The sequence below is a fragment of the Rhipicephalus microplus genome, chromosome X (genome assembly GCF_043290135.1).
Source record: "Rhipicephalus microplus isolate Deutch F79 chromosome X, USDA_Rmic, whole genome shotgun sequence".
NCBI lineage: Eukaryota > Metazoa > Arthropoda > Arachnida > Ixodida > Ixodidae > Rhipicephalus > Rhipicephalus microplus.
In genome coordinates this window covers 254,652,680-254,670,356 of record NC_134710.1, presented here as the reverse complement: position 1 = coordinate 254,670,356, position 17,677 = coordinate 254,652,680, and the positions used below count along the sequence as shown (strand labels likewise).

The following is a 17,677-nucleotide window of genomic DNA, read 5'->3' as shown; positions in this document are numbered from 1 at the left end:
CACAAGTATGTGTTAGCCAAGTGATGCATAATATAAAGTATAGAATTTGAAAAAAAACAACAGCATTGTAATATTCTTTTTGTCACCATAACCTTCAAAAAAAATGTGCATACTGTATTTTGCTTGCAACCTAGTGTTTCCTTCCGAAAATGGGAGGTGGTGCCACAAAAACATTTGCACAACATCTACACTTTTTTTGACATTGCTACAAATAATGCACACTTTTTTGGTGTTTATACCAGGTGAAATGCGACAGGCAGCTAAGGCACCCAATTGTGGTATTAAAATGCATTCGTCATAGAGCATCACTGCTATATGAAACTTGAACTACTTTCAACAAATGACACAGATGCAGACAATGGACATGTAAAGAAACAAAGACACATGCTGTCTTTGTTCCTTTTCTTGGCCATTGTCCGCTCCTGAGCTGTTTGTTGAAGATGGAATGTCAACTAGCCCAATCTCAAATTTTTAATGTGGAAGGGGCCGCATTTGAGCTGGTAAAGGTATGCACATTAGCACTCTGATTCATGCAAAGCAAATTAGCAGCAGTATATAAACCAAGCTGGTGAGCAACTTGGTAAACGATACTAGAACAAAGCTGTTTTTTTATATTTTTATTTATTAAACACAGTGTTTCTTTCATTCATTCTTTTTCATTATTTGTGCTTTACTAACACTGTCAAAAAGATCTCCTAATACCCTAAGTGAAATCCCCTTACAATAATTTTCCAAATACATGTACTACATGTGGATCAAGTACTAGACAGTTGGCTATTAGTGTTCTGTTAATGTATGTATGCATAATACATGCATGCGATAGCAATACAGTGGTACACTACTTCACTAAGTTTGCAGAACCATTGCCATCCATGTCAACATTTATATATATCCATCTTCTATGTGTTAAATTATAGCACAAACATAATAATGTATTAAATCATATAACTATATATACAGTAGGCACAACTTGAGGCTTACATTGTATATTGCATAAAGCCTCTTCATGTTTGTTTACAACAATCCTCTGGCCTGCATTACATAGTGTGTGAAAGAGTGACATTCGCTGCAATGGCTAAATATCATATCAGCTTTTGTTTTTGTTTATCAAAGTTTCACTAATTTATTTCATTCAATGCCAACTCTCCTGCGAGAAAAGGTGCTCCAACTTGCCAGTTTTATGCAGAGTCAACAAGCACATTCAACACGACAATTTCAACATTACAAACAGCTTAGCTTTGCTTTGAGGAAAGCAAAGCTTGTTACTAACAAAGTGGCCATCTTTTATATGTGAAAAATTATTCGATGTGGTGTCATTATAGTTCACTTGTAATGTAGTATTTAATGTAGTATTTATTTAGCCTTCTATTTTATGCCGTGCAATATATCACATTAAAGGGGGACATGGCAATGAAAATTATTTTTGTTATTTATGAAGCTAAACGAATGAAATTCGGCATGCAAATGTCATTTGTTGTGCTGATATTATAACTGAAATTGAATTTAGGCTATCTAATATAACTTTTGAGTTACAACACTTGATAAACTCTCATTGTCACCCCAAAATAATTGAATAATTAGGCCAAGTTTGTCAAAATTTTGTATAGAGATATTTACAATGGTCCATTTTATGCCATAATACAATTGGTTTATTTTTAATATATGAGTAAGCACACAAAAATTTTTTTGAAATGTCCTGGACATAGTGTCTTACCAACAACTTTTACAAAAAGCCAATCACCAAAGTATGTATTATGTGCACACAAATATGGGCAGCTTTACTGCACTCACCAATGTCTCAGAATCCAAGTGCAGGAAATGGAATGGCTATAGCTTAAATCTCTTGTGTAATGGCACAGGGATGACTGACAGCAGCTGCTCAAAAAATGAAACCTGAGAAAACGGAGCTCAAAAAAATCGGAGCTAGAAGCTGATAAAACGGAACTCGGAAGAAAACTGGCTTTATTTTTCATTGTAGAAATGCATCTTTGTGGCTATATTGAGCTCCAATCTGTTCTCTTTATGATGATGCCAATATAGTGGCGCTGTGCCAAGAAAAAGCTTCAAATTTTCATTTTGCTATGCCCCATTTTCACATAGCTTTTGACAACAGCCCACCAGTGAAATGCTCGTTTCTCAAGTTTTACTACTTATTTTGATATAAAATCACACTACGATGTAAAACGTAGTTTTAGAATTACAGAAAGTAAAGTAATTATAAAACTGAACATTTTGACCAAATTTACCATTGCCATTGCCACATCCCCCCTTAAGGTGTATTATATTTTTCATTTATTCAACTAACAGTCACTAAAATCAATAAATTAACACAAGACTAAAAGGCGATGCTATATGCACGGTGCTGATAATAAAAATTCTTCGTATACCACGTCAAGGCACCATGTCTGCCAGAACAAGACCCTCACTATGAATGAAAGAAAGAAGTGTAAATTACTTCCTTTATTCATAGCGAGGGTCTCGTTTTGGCAGACTTGGTGCCTTTACATGGTATACAAGAGATTATTGGTGAGCTGACAGATTGTAATAAGGTCACATGCTACATGATGCCAAACAGGAGTGTTCCACACTCGTCATCATAGCCACTTGTGGCGCTGACTGACGCTCCCACTATTAATGGACATATACACCCCATAAAATGGACAAGGGCATATCCATCGTGGTAGATCAGTTAGTAGAGCATCAAGTGCGTTATTCAAAGGTCGCGAGTTCGATCCCTGCCCACGGCAAGTTATAATTTCGTCCACTTTCATTTCTTCACATTTACATTACATTTACGTCTAATATTATTCTCTATACTTTCCTTGGCATGATTGTCTGTTAGATCTCATCAATGATGTGTTAAGATTAATCTTACTGTTTTTCTTTTATTACACATGCAACTAAAAGTATTTAGACCTTTTTAAAAAATGTGTGTTGTCAGCACTTACACTGAAAGATCTACATGCAATATACTGCTGTGAACAAATAATAATGATACATACACTATTAATTCAGTTTTGAATAATAATATTGCTGTAAATATTATGCATTACTATTGCTCACTTTGCTGGGGTTTCGTCAGCCAAAGCAGTCCTGTTTTACCTTCACTGGTATGGTATGTGACGGGAATCTTCCAGATGTACCTGAAAATTTAAGATGTGCGAGTGTGGACATTTTCATTATCACTCATGTGAATGTTATTCAGACTTTTAAATGAAAAATCATAGAAAACACTGAATCAATTTAAACTAGCAAACCTTTGTTTCATAGATCAGTTTTAATCTACTTATGAAAAAAAAATTAAGTTGATTAGTTGCACAAAAAGTTAGGCCACTTTACCTTTCTTAAACTCATGCTAAAACAATGGCCCCAGTGTGTCATATAAAACTTATCGACGTTGAATGAAGTACTTTCTCGTGTACAAGCAATTTTCGGTACAGGAAGAGGAGTTCCTTAATCTTAATATAAACATCGAGCCTTTGCTCTTAGAATGTAGCAGAATCTTTTATAGATAAGCGATTAGCTGGACCTGAACACATGTTCAATTTCATTACATTTTGAGGTAGTGCAAAAACTATAGAGAAGCTTGGCCACCTCTGTTCTGCCTTTGCATCTATTGTGGCTTACCAGACATGCCCTGTGACCACTCATACTGTTAGTAAGAGTGGTCTTTGTTCTACAGCAAAAACACATTTAAGAAAAATGCCTATCCTTAATCTTATTTACTTTCCTATATCCATTATTATTATTATTATTATTATTATTATTATTATTATTATTATTATTATTATTATTATTATTATTATTATTATTATTATTATTATTATTATTATTATTATTATTATTATTATTATTGCTTGAAGATAGCCTTATAAAATAAAAGACACTTCACTTACTTGAATGGTGTTGGCTTGCGATTCATGACAGTGTCTGGATCTATCAAAAATTGTGACTGTCTCATATCAAAACTGTTTCCATTTCTTTCCACAGAAACAAGAGGAAATCCCATTTGCTTGGTCCAGCTTTCCATGATACTAGTTATGCTCAAGCCCTAAACAACAAGTCTATCATGAGTAATTAAAAATACAAAAAAGCTTAAAACTGTGCAAAGAACTATTTGAAATGAAAGTATAGAGTCACTTGGTCGTGTCCAATCATCTCAATCTATTTTTTTAATGCAAAGAGTAAGAGAAAAAAATGAACAAGTTAAAACCATCAGTTGTAAAATAAGCACAAGAAATATTTAGGACAACCCAATGCAGCTTTTTGCTACTTGTCTTTTATTATTTTTATCAACAAGTTATCATGACCTAGTTTTTTGTGCGTAATGACCATTAACACTTGACTACTTTCATATGAGAAATATTATTGATAATTTCATGCATGAACAATATTGTACATGCTTAATAAATACGATCACTTACACTAGATGATGATGCCTCAAGTTCATCCCAAAGATCAAAGGTGATTGTATTTGCAAACTTGTACTTTTTCAGATATTTCTGGATAGAGAAGGCAAATGATTAGTATACAGTTCAGTAAAACATACAGTGAGGTACAGAAAAGTCTATAGCAACTTACAGCTATGCCATATCGAAAGTCATCTTCTGACATGAAGTCTTCTAACATGCGAAGGACTGATGAACCCTGCAATGTATCATTGCCATATTAAAAACAGTGAACACATAGTGAAAACTAATCAAGGTTTGCATCATGTCCTAAGCATGCATACTAAAACATAGTCAAAAGATGCTATGCCCAGGATTTGTGTAAAACTTCCCATTGAATAGCTAATGCATCTCATTACCAGTGCTAGATTTTACTAGCTGAAGGCTCTTATTTGTAAGAGAATAAAAAATTTACTGTTAATTACAATGATGAAATGTCTCACCTTTGCATAGGATATCACATCAAAGAGTGATGATATTTCACTTGGGTTATTGACATGTTGAATGATTGGGTGGGATGATATCACAGAATCTGCTTCAAGGACACTGGCTAAAACAGTTGTAAACAAAGCATCCTAGAATGAAGCAGAACAGTGAAGACTAATGAGAAATATAATGTGAACAAGCAAATTAAACTAAAGTCACTATGTGGAGTATAAAAATTTTGTACAATATATAAGGTTTAACAGCTGTCTTAAACTAGTTTTATTCATTTATTTAGTAATATATCCAACCTTCATAGAGGGTCATAACAGAAAGAACAATACAATGACATATTAAATATAATTGCACTTACAACACCATAATACAATGCAATTATAATTACAGATAAAAAAATGTGTAATATTATTCTCTTTTTTTGGTGAATGCATAGGTGCAAATTTTGAAAGAAATTAATCATTATTCTTATAAGTTCCAAACTCCTAATTTATCAGTATTAGCATTTTCTACAAAAAATAATGTGACATCTTCCTGAGATGTCAAGGTACTTAAGGGTTTATTTGTTTCCATTTGCATCTCTGTTTTCTTTTATAGTACTACACACAAGAAAATAGGGCTTCCACGAAAGGCACAAACTGCTCTGTACATGAGTGCTTAGTATTTATTTTTGGGTAAAGGTGGGAATAGAAAAACTTTTTGTTTAAATTGTAGACAAAGAAAATAAAAGTTAAAAAAAGCCTGCCTTCTGCTTCAAACTTAAGGCACAGGATGAAGCAAAGGCAACAGTCATGAATGTTGCTGTAGCCAATGCAAAGTGAATGACTGCAGCGGCATACATTATAGTTTTATACTGTGATGTGGAAGCTGCTGCATTGCTGGTTCCTCAAGCAAGTTTTCAATTGCACATTGGGAGAGAATGTTTTGATTTCTCCAAATGTCTGTGCCTTTGTGTAATGCATGTTCTCTGACATCATGGGATGTGCATGTACACACATTTCATACGATCACAACTGGCTTTACTGCTCATTGACCCACGTACAGGCTATTCAGTTTATTTTTATTTTTTGCTATGCTTCTGCTATTTGATTATCTCTATAACTGCTTCTTCACTCGACTTTCTCCTTGCTTTGGCACATTTATAATACTTGTTATTTCTACTTCATTTCCAACAGCTCAAATTACCAACATATATTCAGGATTAAGGTAGCTTTTCTTTAGGCACCTTTTTTAAGGCTGCAGAACTGCTGGCTTTCTCATTTCTCTTGCACATGAAAAAGATGACTGCTTTGTGATTTTGTCCCTCTGTCTCGAGCCCTACTGATAAAATCATTTAGGTATAAATGCCAAATTCGGGTTTTCATGGGAAAATTCATGACACTGAACACAAGTTGATGCAGGTGAACGTATGAAACAGAACGTAGTGTGCTAAGAAAGGCCACTTGATGAATATTAACTTTGCTGTTCATCATGCTCCTTATATGTTTTTTACGTCTCTAAATGAAATGTTCAGAGGATATTGCTGTGAATAATACAGTAATATTATCCAAGAGTTATAAATAGTGTATGTTACATTAAGAAACTAATGTGTTCAGTTCACGCCTTATAACTGAAGAAATTATCAACTCACAGGTTCCCACTCAGGACTGGCATAAGCCATGCCTTTGTACTGAATGTAGCTGGCAAACCCTTCATTAAGCCAAAGATCATCCCACCATTCCATGGTAACAAGATTTCCAAACCACTGAAAGTGAAGATAAGCATGAGTTAGATAAATCCACATTCAATTATTAAGAGCACATAACAGTCATGGCCTTGCAAATAAAAACCACTGGGCTTACTCTATCAGACAAACACCATACTAATGAGACCTCCCATTCAGATCCCATCAAATACACACCACATTAATGAGACCTCCAATTCATAAACACATAGGGTTATGCAAATTACATACTACTATCTTCTTCCTTCGTGCTACAAAGTTCCAGGAGATGCCGGTACTTTTCTTTTTTAGACAAAATCATATTATCTTACTTTAAATGTACTAATTATTTAAACAATTTCAATTACAGCTAATCAATATAGGGCAGATTCTGCATTCTATTAAGCTAGAAAGTGTTAACAATGGCATTAATTTATTGGGGTGCATGCCACCAACACGTCATGCATACAAAATGTGAGGTACATGAAGGAACAAAACTACTGCACCTGTAAAGCATAAGAAAACAAGAAGCACCACAGGGTGGCAAAGATGAAGGCATGGCTTGTATAACACTATTACATATACATGGTCACACAGAGAACATACCTATATATATCTGTGCAGACTTTAGTAATCAAATAATTAAAACAACAAAAATAATTGCTTGCTATTTCAATGTTTTGCCCTTTTAGAGTCTTCCCATTGGTGTAGATTATTCAAAGCATTTTACAGATATCAGGTATTTCTTATGCACTATTTGAATCAAGTACTACGAAAGTGAATAAAACAGTATCCGATACATCATTAGAAATTTTCAAATTTTTGTACACCTCCACTTGATACAGCTTAGGCAGCAACCTGCTATTATTATACTTATGAATAAGCATATAGAAGGTATTGAGAAGTATCCATCCAGAAGAAACAGCTTCTTGAAGCTAAAAATCCATCAAACAATAACAAATAAAATAAGGCAGCTGTTTATAAGGATCTGCGGAATCGGCCGTCATCACTTCAAAATGTTCATGCAGGCACTGCACTTAGATGCTCCATATACTTTGAAAAAGTAAAAGAATGCTAGGGTGGGAATAAAAACCAGGCAAATTCATATTTGTAATGACCAGTATAAGCATCTGAGCCAGAATACGGAAAATTGGGAAAGTTGATTGCTGGCATTATGAAACACGGTAATAGCCCTGTGGAAGACGAAGACATAAGCCCATGAGCTGCACAGGATGGGCACCAGTCATACACAGCTCATATGTCTTTGTCTTCTTGAGCAATGTAACAATTTTTTATATGCATTAGGCAGTCAGTATGAAAATCCTGTGGATGATTTTAAGCTATACAAGCTAGGTCAAGAGTACGATGCTTTGTATGTTTCTACGATGAATGAAGAAATAGTCACTATAGTGCTGTGTGGCAAAAGAAAGATTGTTGAACTTTTAATGCTGCCAACATGAATTCATTCCTATTTGCTTCAAAACTAAGTTTAGTGCAGAAGCAGCAAGTAGAAGAGTTTTACGAGATACACAGTATCAATCATTGGTCTGCCGTTCAGCAGGACCGCGAGAGGCTGCTAGTATTCCCTGTCATTCTTTATGCGAGAGGCGCCCACTATATGCTAAGCACATCCTGTGGGACCTAAATAAAGCTTTTTCAGACCAGCCCACTATGAGTACTCACGTATTTCTTTGCTCCTATATATCAGGTGCAGCTTTGTTTCACAATAGCAGAGCCTTAAGTTGCATAGACAGTGACAAATACAATGACAACCACATATGAGCATGAGCAAAGAAATGTTTGAGACTGTTTTTTCACAGAGAAGCATGCTGGGACTTCTCTGCTACTGTGCCTCCTCAAAACAAACGTGGCTGCAGTCACATAGTCAGTGGGTGACTTTCTCAGATTTATTATGCAATTTACTAACTTCTGCCATGTTGGAGACCAGAAGGGCTGATAGGCGGGCTAGTTGGTATATATTCGCAATGAAATATTGGGAGTGCAAACTAACAGGACACAAGAAAGGAGACAAATGAGCACAGAATGAAACTTGCTTTATTTAACGAAGATAATTTATACCAGAAAGACAAGAAAAAAAAGGAAATACAAGAGAGAAGGTTCCGCCGCGATCAAGTGTCGTCCAGAAACGAGATTTCACAATCTAACAGTCTAATAGATGGTGAGCAGACACAACTATCAATATTCTTTTTTATAAAAAATGTTTCTGCAATATCTCTAGTTTTGGTGTCACGATGGGTGTATAATATATACGTGCGCGAAAATTCAGGTACGCAGCAATACTTTGTGCAATGAGCCAGCAAATATAAACCCGGGGCCGACTTCAGCCCATTGTAGTATTCTTGCAGGTGGACGTTCAGGCAGCGCCCAGTCTGGCCAATATATAACCTGCCACAAGACAGTGGGATGAAATGAACCACGTTTAACCGGCAATTGATGAAACAATTCGTATGCTTAACACCACGACCTTTCTTCATGAGGCCTGCATTCATTCTGTTTCTTAAATCAATTCTAGAGCACATTTGCTATAATTTTCCGCTGGTGGAAAACACAACATCAAGAAAAAACATTTTTGCACATTTTTAATCTTATGTGAGAACAAATGCACATACGGGACTACAGCAAACTTACATCATTTATCTGCATCTTTTATGGGGCATTCCTTTCTTTTCTTCATTTTGAATACATTCTGAGCAGCGAAAATTAGAACATTAAATGGAAAGCCTGTCTCTTGCAACCTAATTATTTGATTTCTGAAAACAGAAAACTTTGTGATAACAAGATTTCGTTACAGCAGAATTGAGAAGGTTAATGGCAACACCAAATTTTAGTACCTTAGAATGCAAAGAAGAGTAATCTAGGATTGGTTTTATTGAACAGGGAGAGTAAGACCAGTATAGATGATCTGCGTGAAAAGATAACTCAAGATCGAGAAACTGCAATATATTATCGTGGGGGACCTCATGCGTGAACGACAATCCATGCCATTTTTGTTCGAACGTTTCTATAATCTTATCCCGATTTTCTTTCAAGGAAGCTGAATGAACGAGCACAAGGTAAAGAGATCAAAGCAGGTTGTCGACTTCTTAGCAACCAAAGAAATGCCTAATAGCAGTGGTTTTAGTATTGATGTTGTCGATTTGTTTTACTCAGTTCTACAGCCTGAACTTATGAAGTATGTTAAAAAGTGTATCACACAGGAAAATCATTCATAAACAAATGTATGATCTTTGTTGATAGCTTCATGAAACTACTCCTGTTTCACTTCAATTCTACTCTTGTATTTTGGGGCGAAAAGTTTTACATTCAAAAGTCTGGCATTTGTATCAACTTTCATGTAGCGCCGGTTCTGTGTGACATATTCCTAAGGTATTTTGATAGAGCTTTGAAAACCGCACTGAGCCGCCTTGTAATTAATGTCTTCAGGTATGGACGATTACCTTGTGCTCGTGCATTTAGCTTCCTTGTAAAAAAACTGGGATAAGATTATAGAAACATTCCAACAAAAACGGCATAAATTGCGGCTCACACACGAGGTCCCCCAAGATAATATATTGCAGTTTCTCAATCTAGAGTTATCTTTTCATGCAAATCATCTATGCTGGTCTTACTCTCCCCGTTCAATAAAACCAATCGTAGATTACTCTTCTTCGCATTCTAAAGAAGTAAAAAATCGGGTATTGCGATTCTCAATTCTGCTGTAATGAACTGTTGTTACCACAAAATGGCCTGTGTTTTTTCAAATCAAGTAACTAGGTTGCAAGAGGCAGGCTTTCCATCTGATGTAATTTTCGCCGCTCAGAAGGTATTGCAAATAAAATAAGGAAAAGAATGCCCCATAAAAGATGCAGATAAACAACATAAGTTTGCTGTAGTTCTGTATGTGCACAGTTTCTCACATAATATTAAAAAAATATGCAAAAAAATTTAACCTTGACGTATTTTCCAATGGCAGAAAATTACAGCAAATATGCTCTAGAATTGATTTAAAAAACAGAATGAACACAGGCCTCGTGAAGAAAGGTTGTGGTGTTAAGCATACGAATTGTTTCACCAATTGTCGGTCAAACGTGGTTTATTTTATCCCACTGTCTTGTGGCAGGTTATATATTGGCAAGACTGGGCACTGCCTGAATGTCCGCCTGCGAGAACACTACAATGCGCTGAGGTCAGCCCCGGGTTTACATTTGTCCACCCATTGCACAAAGTGTGGCTGTGTACCTGAATTTTCGTGCACGTATATATTATACACCCATCGTGACACAAAAACTAGAGATATTGTGGAAGCCTTTTTCATAAAAAACAATATTGATAGTTGTGTGAGCTCACTGTCTATATCACTGTTAAATTGTGAAATCTCGTTTCTGGACGACACTTGATCACAGTGGAACTTTCCCCCTTGCATTTTCTTTTTTATTCTTGTCTTTCTGGTATATATTATCTTCATTCAATAAACAGAGTTTTAGTCTGTGCTCGTTTGTTTCCTCTCTTGTGTACCGTTAGTTAGCACTCCCAATATTTCATCATGTCGGATTGCATTTGCTGCATCATGGATGTTTTAGTGCCTCTCTGCTTTCTACAACTGTTCTAACCTTATCCAAGTTAAGGTGGAAGGAAACAGTAACTGTGGACAGAATTTGTTCCCTCTCACATGTGGAGTAAAAGAATATTGTGCTAAATGTTCACATCGTCAGGGGTTGCCACATGCTTTAAAGTAAACTTTGTGAAATTCTGCCTCATTGGATGAATCCCTTAACTTCCTGATGTGCATTATAGCGGTGAACCTCTTCACAACAAACATGCGCCAGATAGCAATTTTTGTCTTTTATATAAGGTGCCTCTTACAAGTAGGGTACTACGTATGCATTTTTTTATCAACTGCAATTTTAAGGTATGCACGCTGGCATCTCTTATACCCATTTGTCTTTTACGATAGTGCCTCTTGTAGAGGGGTTAGCCTGTAAGATCAAAAGTAAATATAAATTGATTCTGCTGTGGAAAACACTTTTAGATAAAGACTACCAGTTATATAGTAGTTTTGAAATTGACTTGTCATTGAGATAAGCTTACCATGTGAGCAATCTCATGTGCAACGATACGACATATAGTCATAAGGTCAGAGGTTGATGATGTTGCTGGGTCGTAGAGAAGCCGAGCCTCTCGAAATGTTATTAATCCCCAGTTTTCCATTGCTCCAGATGAAAAATCGGGAATGGCAATTAAATCTGTTTAAGGATAGAAGGTGAGACACACCACAATACAAACTGTCAGATACAGAATGGGGATAACAATAAAAATACCTGAAGAAGCCAATTAAGATTTGCTTGCATCACAATTTCTTTTTTGTTTAATTTATTTGTTTCTCTGCCAGTGAAGTATAATAGTGCTTCATTTAGATCACATTTTCCAAAGAGCATTTACACTTTGCAAATGATCAGAGAAAAAGTTACTAAGTCTGGTACACGATTCTAACAGAGTAATAAGCAAGTATCCTGCAACATCTTTCATAAGTGTCTGGGATGAACTTAGTGCAAACGAGTGTGTTCTACCAAGTATGTTCCAGCAGAGTGACTCCGTATCAATATATATTTTTAACGAAGTTATTGGTAATCACATGCTGCTGCTGTTTCATGCTGCCAAATTCTGCTGCTTCCTCATGATTAAATGATGAGCAGGCCCCCTGGCAACATAACAAAAATCCCATTTGTCTCAGATATCAATGAAAGTGTTGGCTTGTGAGCAAACATTGTTGCACAACTAATTCATGAGCTCATGCACAATAGATGTAGTAGTTTCCAAATTTTTTTTCTGACATTTCAAGCGTGGCAATGTTCTAGAAATGAACGTATCAGGTGAAAAGCACTATTACTGTGAACTTCATAGAACATCTACAAGGCTTAAGATGTTTGTTCTAACCCAGATAACTTAATTACTGGCTTCCACAACATGGAGAAATTGGATTTAGATACCAGAAACACCTATATATGTCATTTCAGAGTTTGAAGCTTTTCTTGGCAATAACTTTATATCATTAGATAAACTGGAGAATTATGTCAACAACAAAGTTTCAGTGCATTTCAGCTAGTTCTGCTTTTTCTGGGTGTCTTTCTTGAAGCACTTTAGAGCTTGATGTGCAATTAGCTTGGGTACCCAAGTATCGAAAAAAGATTCAGCCAGCATTCTACTGTGATGGGAGCGGCTTGCATATAGCATAGAATTCAAGCAGAGTGCAATTCTCTTTAGAAGTTTTAGTGTGCTATATATTGTATTTTGTGTGCTATATATCATATTTCTTATATTTCAGTGTGCTATATATCATGTCTATACCCAAAAATATAAAAATGTGCTTAAAAAATTGGGGTATCCTTAAGCTTTGTCTTTAAGAGTTGAACGCAAAAGCGATACCCTGTCCCTAGGGCATACTTCAACCACTTAGTGCATACTTTTTATTGTATGATGTTACTCAGGAAGTTTAATTTGTGGATCACAATAATGTAATCGATAAAGTTGAAAGTGGCTTGTGTCGGTGAAGCTTTCGCATATGGCTGCATCCTGTGTAATGTGTAGCATGTATGGTTTAAATCATTAGCAATTATGTGTGTGAATTCTTTTTAGACATGATATGCACCCACTATGTATTCTTAAGGGAAATACGTGCAGTAACATGAGTGCCTTTTGTAAAGAATGGCTTGCTTTAAACCACAAAGTCGTTATGATAAACATGTTCTTGCACCTAATGGCAATGCACGCTTGTAACATGCAATATTACTATGATAATAAATGTTTTATTGAGAAGCCTGTATACATGACGCACGTGTTTGTGAAGCATGAATGTTATTTTCACTGCCTTTCCAAGCAGGGAAAGCTACTTTAACTGTATTTCCAAGCATACGCGTGACTGTGTGGTAGAACAGCTCCTTGAACGCAAACGACCTGAGTTTGATCCTCACCCAGAGCCGCAACTTTTTATTATTTATTTTTATTTGCATCTTCATAGATTTTTATGTGACGCATAAGATTAAGATTTTTCCCTCACAACCAAGGATGCTCACATCGATGCCAACACCAACACCGGAATTTGTGGGAAACGAGCTCTTTAACATTATCGCATTAAAAAGCTGGAGTGTGGGTCATATGCGGGGTTGTATGCATCAACAAATTAGACTGACAGGCTAGTTGGTAGTATGTAAATGTCACTCTTTGTGTGCTTCATTGTGCTTTGTGCGCTCTAATGTTCAAAGTTTCTGGCTTTTTTTTAGAGTTAAAGTTGGGAGTACGGCCTACAAGCATGAGTGGGTTATATTAGCAAAAAATGCAGTATGCTAAAACAAGACAAGTAACTAGTACATAGGTATTAGCAGGTAAACTCACCTAGTTTGGGCAATGGGTACTTTATTCCAAAATAATCCTCAAAGTAGGTTAGAATTTTCAGTGCAGCTCCAAGTGCATAATGACCTTTACCAATTTCTTCTTCTCTGGCATAGACTTTCACCTGTTCAGAAAAAAATGTATTTGATTACCCGCAAGATGCAACATCAATAATTTAAGTATAAAGTACTGCAACTGCCAGGACCGAGGCAGTCCATGTATGGGGATTCTTAACTCTGAAACCCATCATTTAAGAGTGCAGAGTGTCGGGAGAGCCACAAGAAGTGCACCATACAGCCAAGAGACCTCTTTGGAAGGCACGGAATATTCAAGGGCTGTACATCAGTAGCGCTAACACAAATAAAAGGAGGCAGGATATAAACCGGGAAAATGATCAAGCAAACACGCAACCAAGAACACACAAATGCAGTGGTTATAGCTTGAGCTACCAATCTGTGAAGTGAGATTAACTAGAAAATGAAAATGGGCAAGTTTAGCATAGCTTAACATGATGCTCAATGTTTTAGGTAGAGTAGTGGTATGCAACAACTAGGATGGGTATCTTGAAGAGCTAGTTGATATGCATTCCTACATTGAAAACAGTGCAAAACTGAATAAAGAGTATGAAGCAGATAAAACAGTGCTTGTCTTGTCTGTTTCTCACCCACCGTCCCATTTTCATGCTGTTTTCATTGCTACAACAAGGAACCTCCTGCACATCTGCTGGGGTGTGGAATAGTTGTCCACAACAGCACATCGTGGCAGTATCTATTAGTTAAATGTACTGCTTAGCCCTGTATTAAAATGTTCTTGCAGGAAAGCAACAGATTGCTGAATGCATTGGGGTGGGAAACACTTTCGCAACACAGTGGAGCACAGGCGGAATACAGGGTTGTTGTTGCATCTAATGCCTCCTTTCCTGGATAGACAGGGCATTGATAATCAAGGTGGTCTTCTGTCTGAATAAGTTTAAAAAGCTTTTTTTTTTGTTACATATGTATTCCTCCCAAGCCTCTTACAGCTGGCTTCGGGCAAACTTACCTACGTTGCTTGGTGGATACGTAAGCTAGCCACAATATGAAGGTCATCATAAAATTGTGGCAAAAAGCAATAGTTTTAACATTAAAATAGTTGTATTTGAAGTCATTGTTTCAAACATTGTAAAGGGAGCTTTCTCAACCAGATAAATGCACAAGAAAAAAGTGTTGCTATATTCATAAAATAAAGAATTTAATTCAGACCTATTAAAGCATGTATGTGAAAGCCTATAATGTAGATGAATGCTTCTTACCTCTACTCCATTCAAGCTCTCTCCAGAGATGTTATGAAAGTCACAAACGATCAAAGCAACTAAATAAGTTGTCATTTTTACAGTCTTTTGAAACTGTGTCACTTGTAGACCTGTTGTTGTTATCTCTGTGCCCTGCATAAAACAAAAAAGAAATACTTTAATAAATATCTCTGATGAGTGCATATTTATGTGTGAAAAAAGAAAAGAGCTAGAGTAGCTAAACAGAATTATAAGTAGTGTTCTCCAGTTAGTACATGATTTCACTCTGTCTTGTGTTCTATTGTAGAATTTTTGCATACAAAGGATTTTTTGGTATTGAGCATCATTAAGCACATAATGTTCTTCTTATATTAAAATTTATTTCTCACCATGACTGGCATATTAGAGAGGGCGATGTACTCAGGATCATGGATGATTTTAATGCTGAATGTTGCTTTAAACCTCGGTTCATCAAAACAAGGAAATGCCTTTCTAGCATCTGTAGGTTCAAACTGTGTGGTTGCAAGGTACCTGTAAAAAAATATGCTTATTTACTACAGTCAGACTACGGCTTTCACAGCATAAATAAATAAAATTACAACAGAGTTTAAAGAAGAAATGTTGCTTTGATGTTTACCTTGTTTCATTCATTCCAGCAGGGTAACTGCTAAGGTAAAATCCACGCAGGTCTCTTGACAAAACACCTTTGAACTCATAATGTAAGCTGTAAATTCCAGTTTCAGCAATATTTCCCAACTGCATCACGTAAAATTCATTCGGTTCATAAACAAATGTGCCAGACAGAGGAACCATCATCTTTGTTGACTCATCTGTCATGAAAGCAGATGTGATGCTGAGATTTCTGGCATGTACATGAACACTCTTGACAGGTTTTAGAAGCTCCACACGAATATCCACTTGGCCCTGAAATGTCTGCAAGTCCAAGAAGGGCTGAATCTGAAGATCATAGTGCACAGGCATGACATGAGCTGGGAGTCGGAGATTTTCCCAGGGCGCATATTGGTAATTATTCACCCACGTCAGCACTGCAGTTGCAAAAAAGTTCCGCCAGCGAATATTTGCTCTCACTGTCTCAAGCACCTGGAGGCTGTTTCGCTTCCCTTTACCTCCTTCGGGATATTCTTCAAAAAACTGCTCAACCTGAAAAGGACGTAAAGCATCACATATATTAATTTTAATTAATAACAAAAAGCAAAGTGTGAAGACTTTCATCTGACATGGTATATTTATTTTTGTGTATTTTTTCTAGAGTCAGTAGAAAAAAGCTTATATTGAGCCAAAACAGCCATTTGTTTTTCATTAATTTCCAAGCTGCTAACATCTAATTTTATCATGCAGGAGGAAGTCTTAGCCAGAAAGTTACTTGTAAAATAAACAATCAGTTTGGAAGAAAATGGAAAACCTTCTTGCCAGTTATTTTTTCACAACTTGCCTTTTGAAGTTCTTCTTGTGTGGTGAAGTGTTTGCAAACAGAAAACACTACTGCCCCCAGCTGTCTTTCATCAGAAGAGTACCTGATAAAATAGAGCACAATTATCTCACATTATTTACATTTATGAACTTGGAAACACGTATGGTCAAAAATTCTAAATAAAGCTTGTTAGTAAAGCTCCTATTTTATCATTCATAACTACTGCCATGAGGATATGAATTTGTAAGAAATAGAAAAATAATATACTACCATTATAGGTCTATATAAATTTCACAAAAGAAAAGAAAGTAGGTCATCAAAGGGCTTTTTTACCTTGATGCAAGGTGCTCCCAATTATTCCTAATAAAGTTCCAAGCTAAGGGGAGACCAATGTCTCTGGTTGCAAGGTGTTCAATAAGAACAGTAAAGTCTGCCCTTTTGATGACAGAGTCATCAAGGGACAATGTCAGAAGCCTAGAATGGTAGAGAAAACAAGGTATGAGATTATATTCTTTCTATTATTGTTAATGACTTGAAAGTGACTGATGCCTGTTAGGGAGCACTGCAATCATGGTGCACCAGTGGGCACGTTATTTCTATTTTTCTTAGCATAAAAGTGTTTTATGCCAGGCTCCACCAATACTTCAGAGACATTTCCATCACAGAAATAATGCAAAAATTCACATGTACAGATGATAAAGACAAAGTTAAAGAAAAAAAGTTTCACCAACAGGAGGCAAACATACGATTTCTTAGTCCAAGACAACAGATGCTGGGCACGCTATCTACTGCACTACGGTCACACACTCTCAGAGCTTTACAAACGCCTTAGAGGAGTAAAGTGAAGTAATGCATCATGACTGTGGCCTCCATGATTAGCTCTTGAAACATTTCATTGCTATGCACCCATCCCATTCAGTGCATTTCCAATAGAAGTGCAATTTCATCAAAGCCTTAACAAATGTGAGGTGGCACCTTAGCCGAAGCCTCGACCTCACTGA

General features: G+C 36.3%; 1 protein-coding gene across 1 annotated transcript in view; it reads right to left on the bottom strand.

Annotated features, from left to right (window-relative positions):
• Positions 1-17,677, bottom strand: part of LOC119162266 (uncharacterized) — a 245,562-nt gene that overhangs the window by 12,118 nt on the left and 215,767 nt on the right. The window contains exons 35-47 of the mRNA XM_075878950.1: positions 17,010-17,150; positions 16,698-16,779; positions 15,882-16,405; positions 15,634-15,775; positions 15,266-15,397; positions 13,978-14,098; positions 11,677-11,831; positions 6,517-6,630; positions 4,892-5,023; positions 4,582-4,647; positions 4,425-4,502; positions 3,897-4,051; positions 3,064-3,143 (exon numbers count right to left, since the gene is read on the bottom strand). Coding sequence (XP_075735065.1) covers positions 3,064-3,143; positions 3,897-4,051; positions 4,425-4,502; positions 4,582-4,647; positions 4,892-5,023; positions 6,517-6,630; positions 11,677-11,831; positions 13,978-14,098; positions 15,266-15,397; positions 15,634-15,775; positions 15,882-16,405; positions 16,698-16,779; positions 17,010-17,150 — 1,922 coding nt within the window. The remainder of the gene's footprint in view (positions 1-3,063; positions 3,144-3,896; positions 4,052-4,424; positions 4,503-4,581; positions 4,648-4,891; positions 5,024-6,516; positions 6,631-11,676; positions 11,832-13,977; positions 14,099-15,265; positions 15,398-15,633; positions 15,776-15,881; positions 16,406-16,697; positions 16,780-17,009; positions 17,151-17,677) is intronic.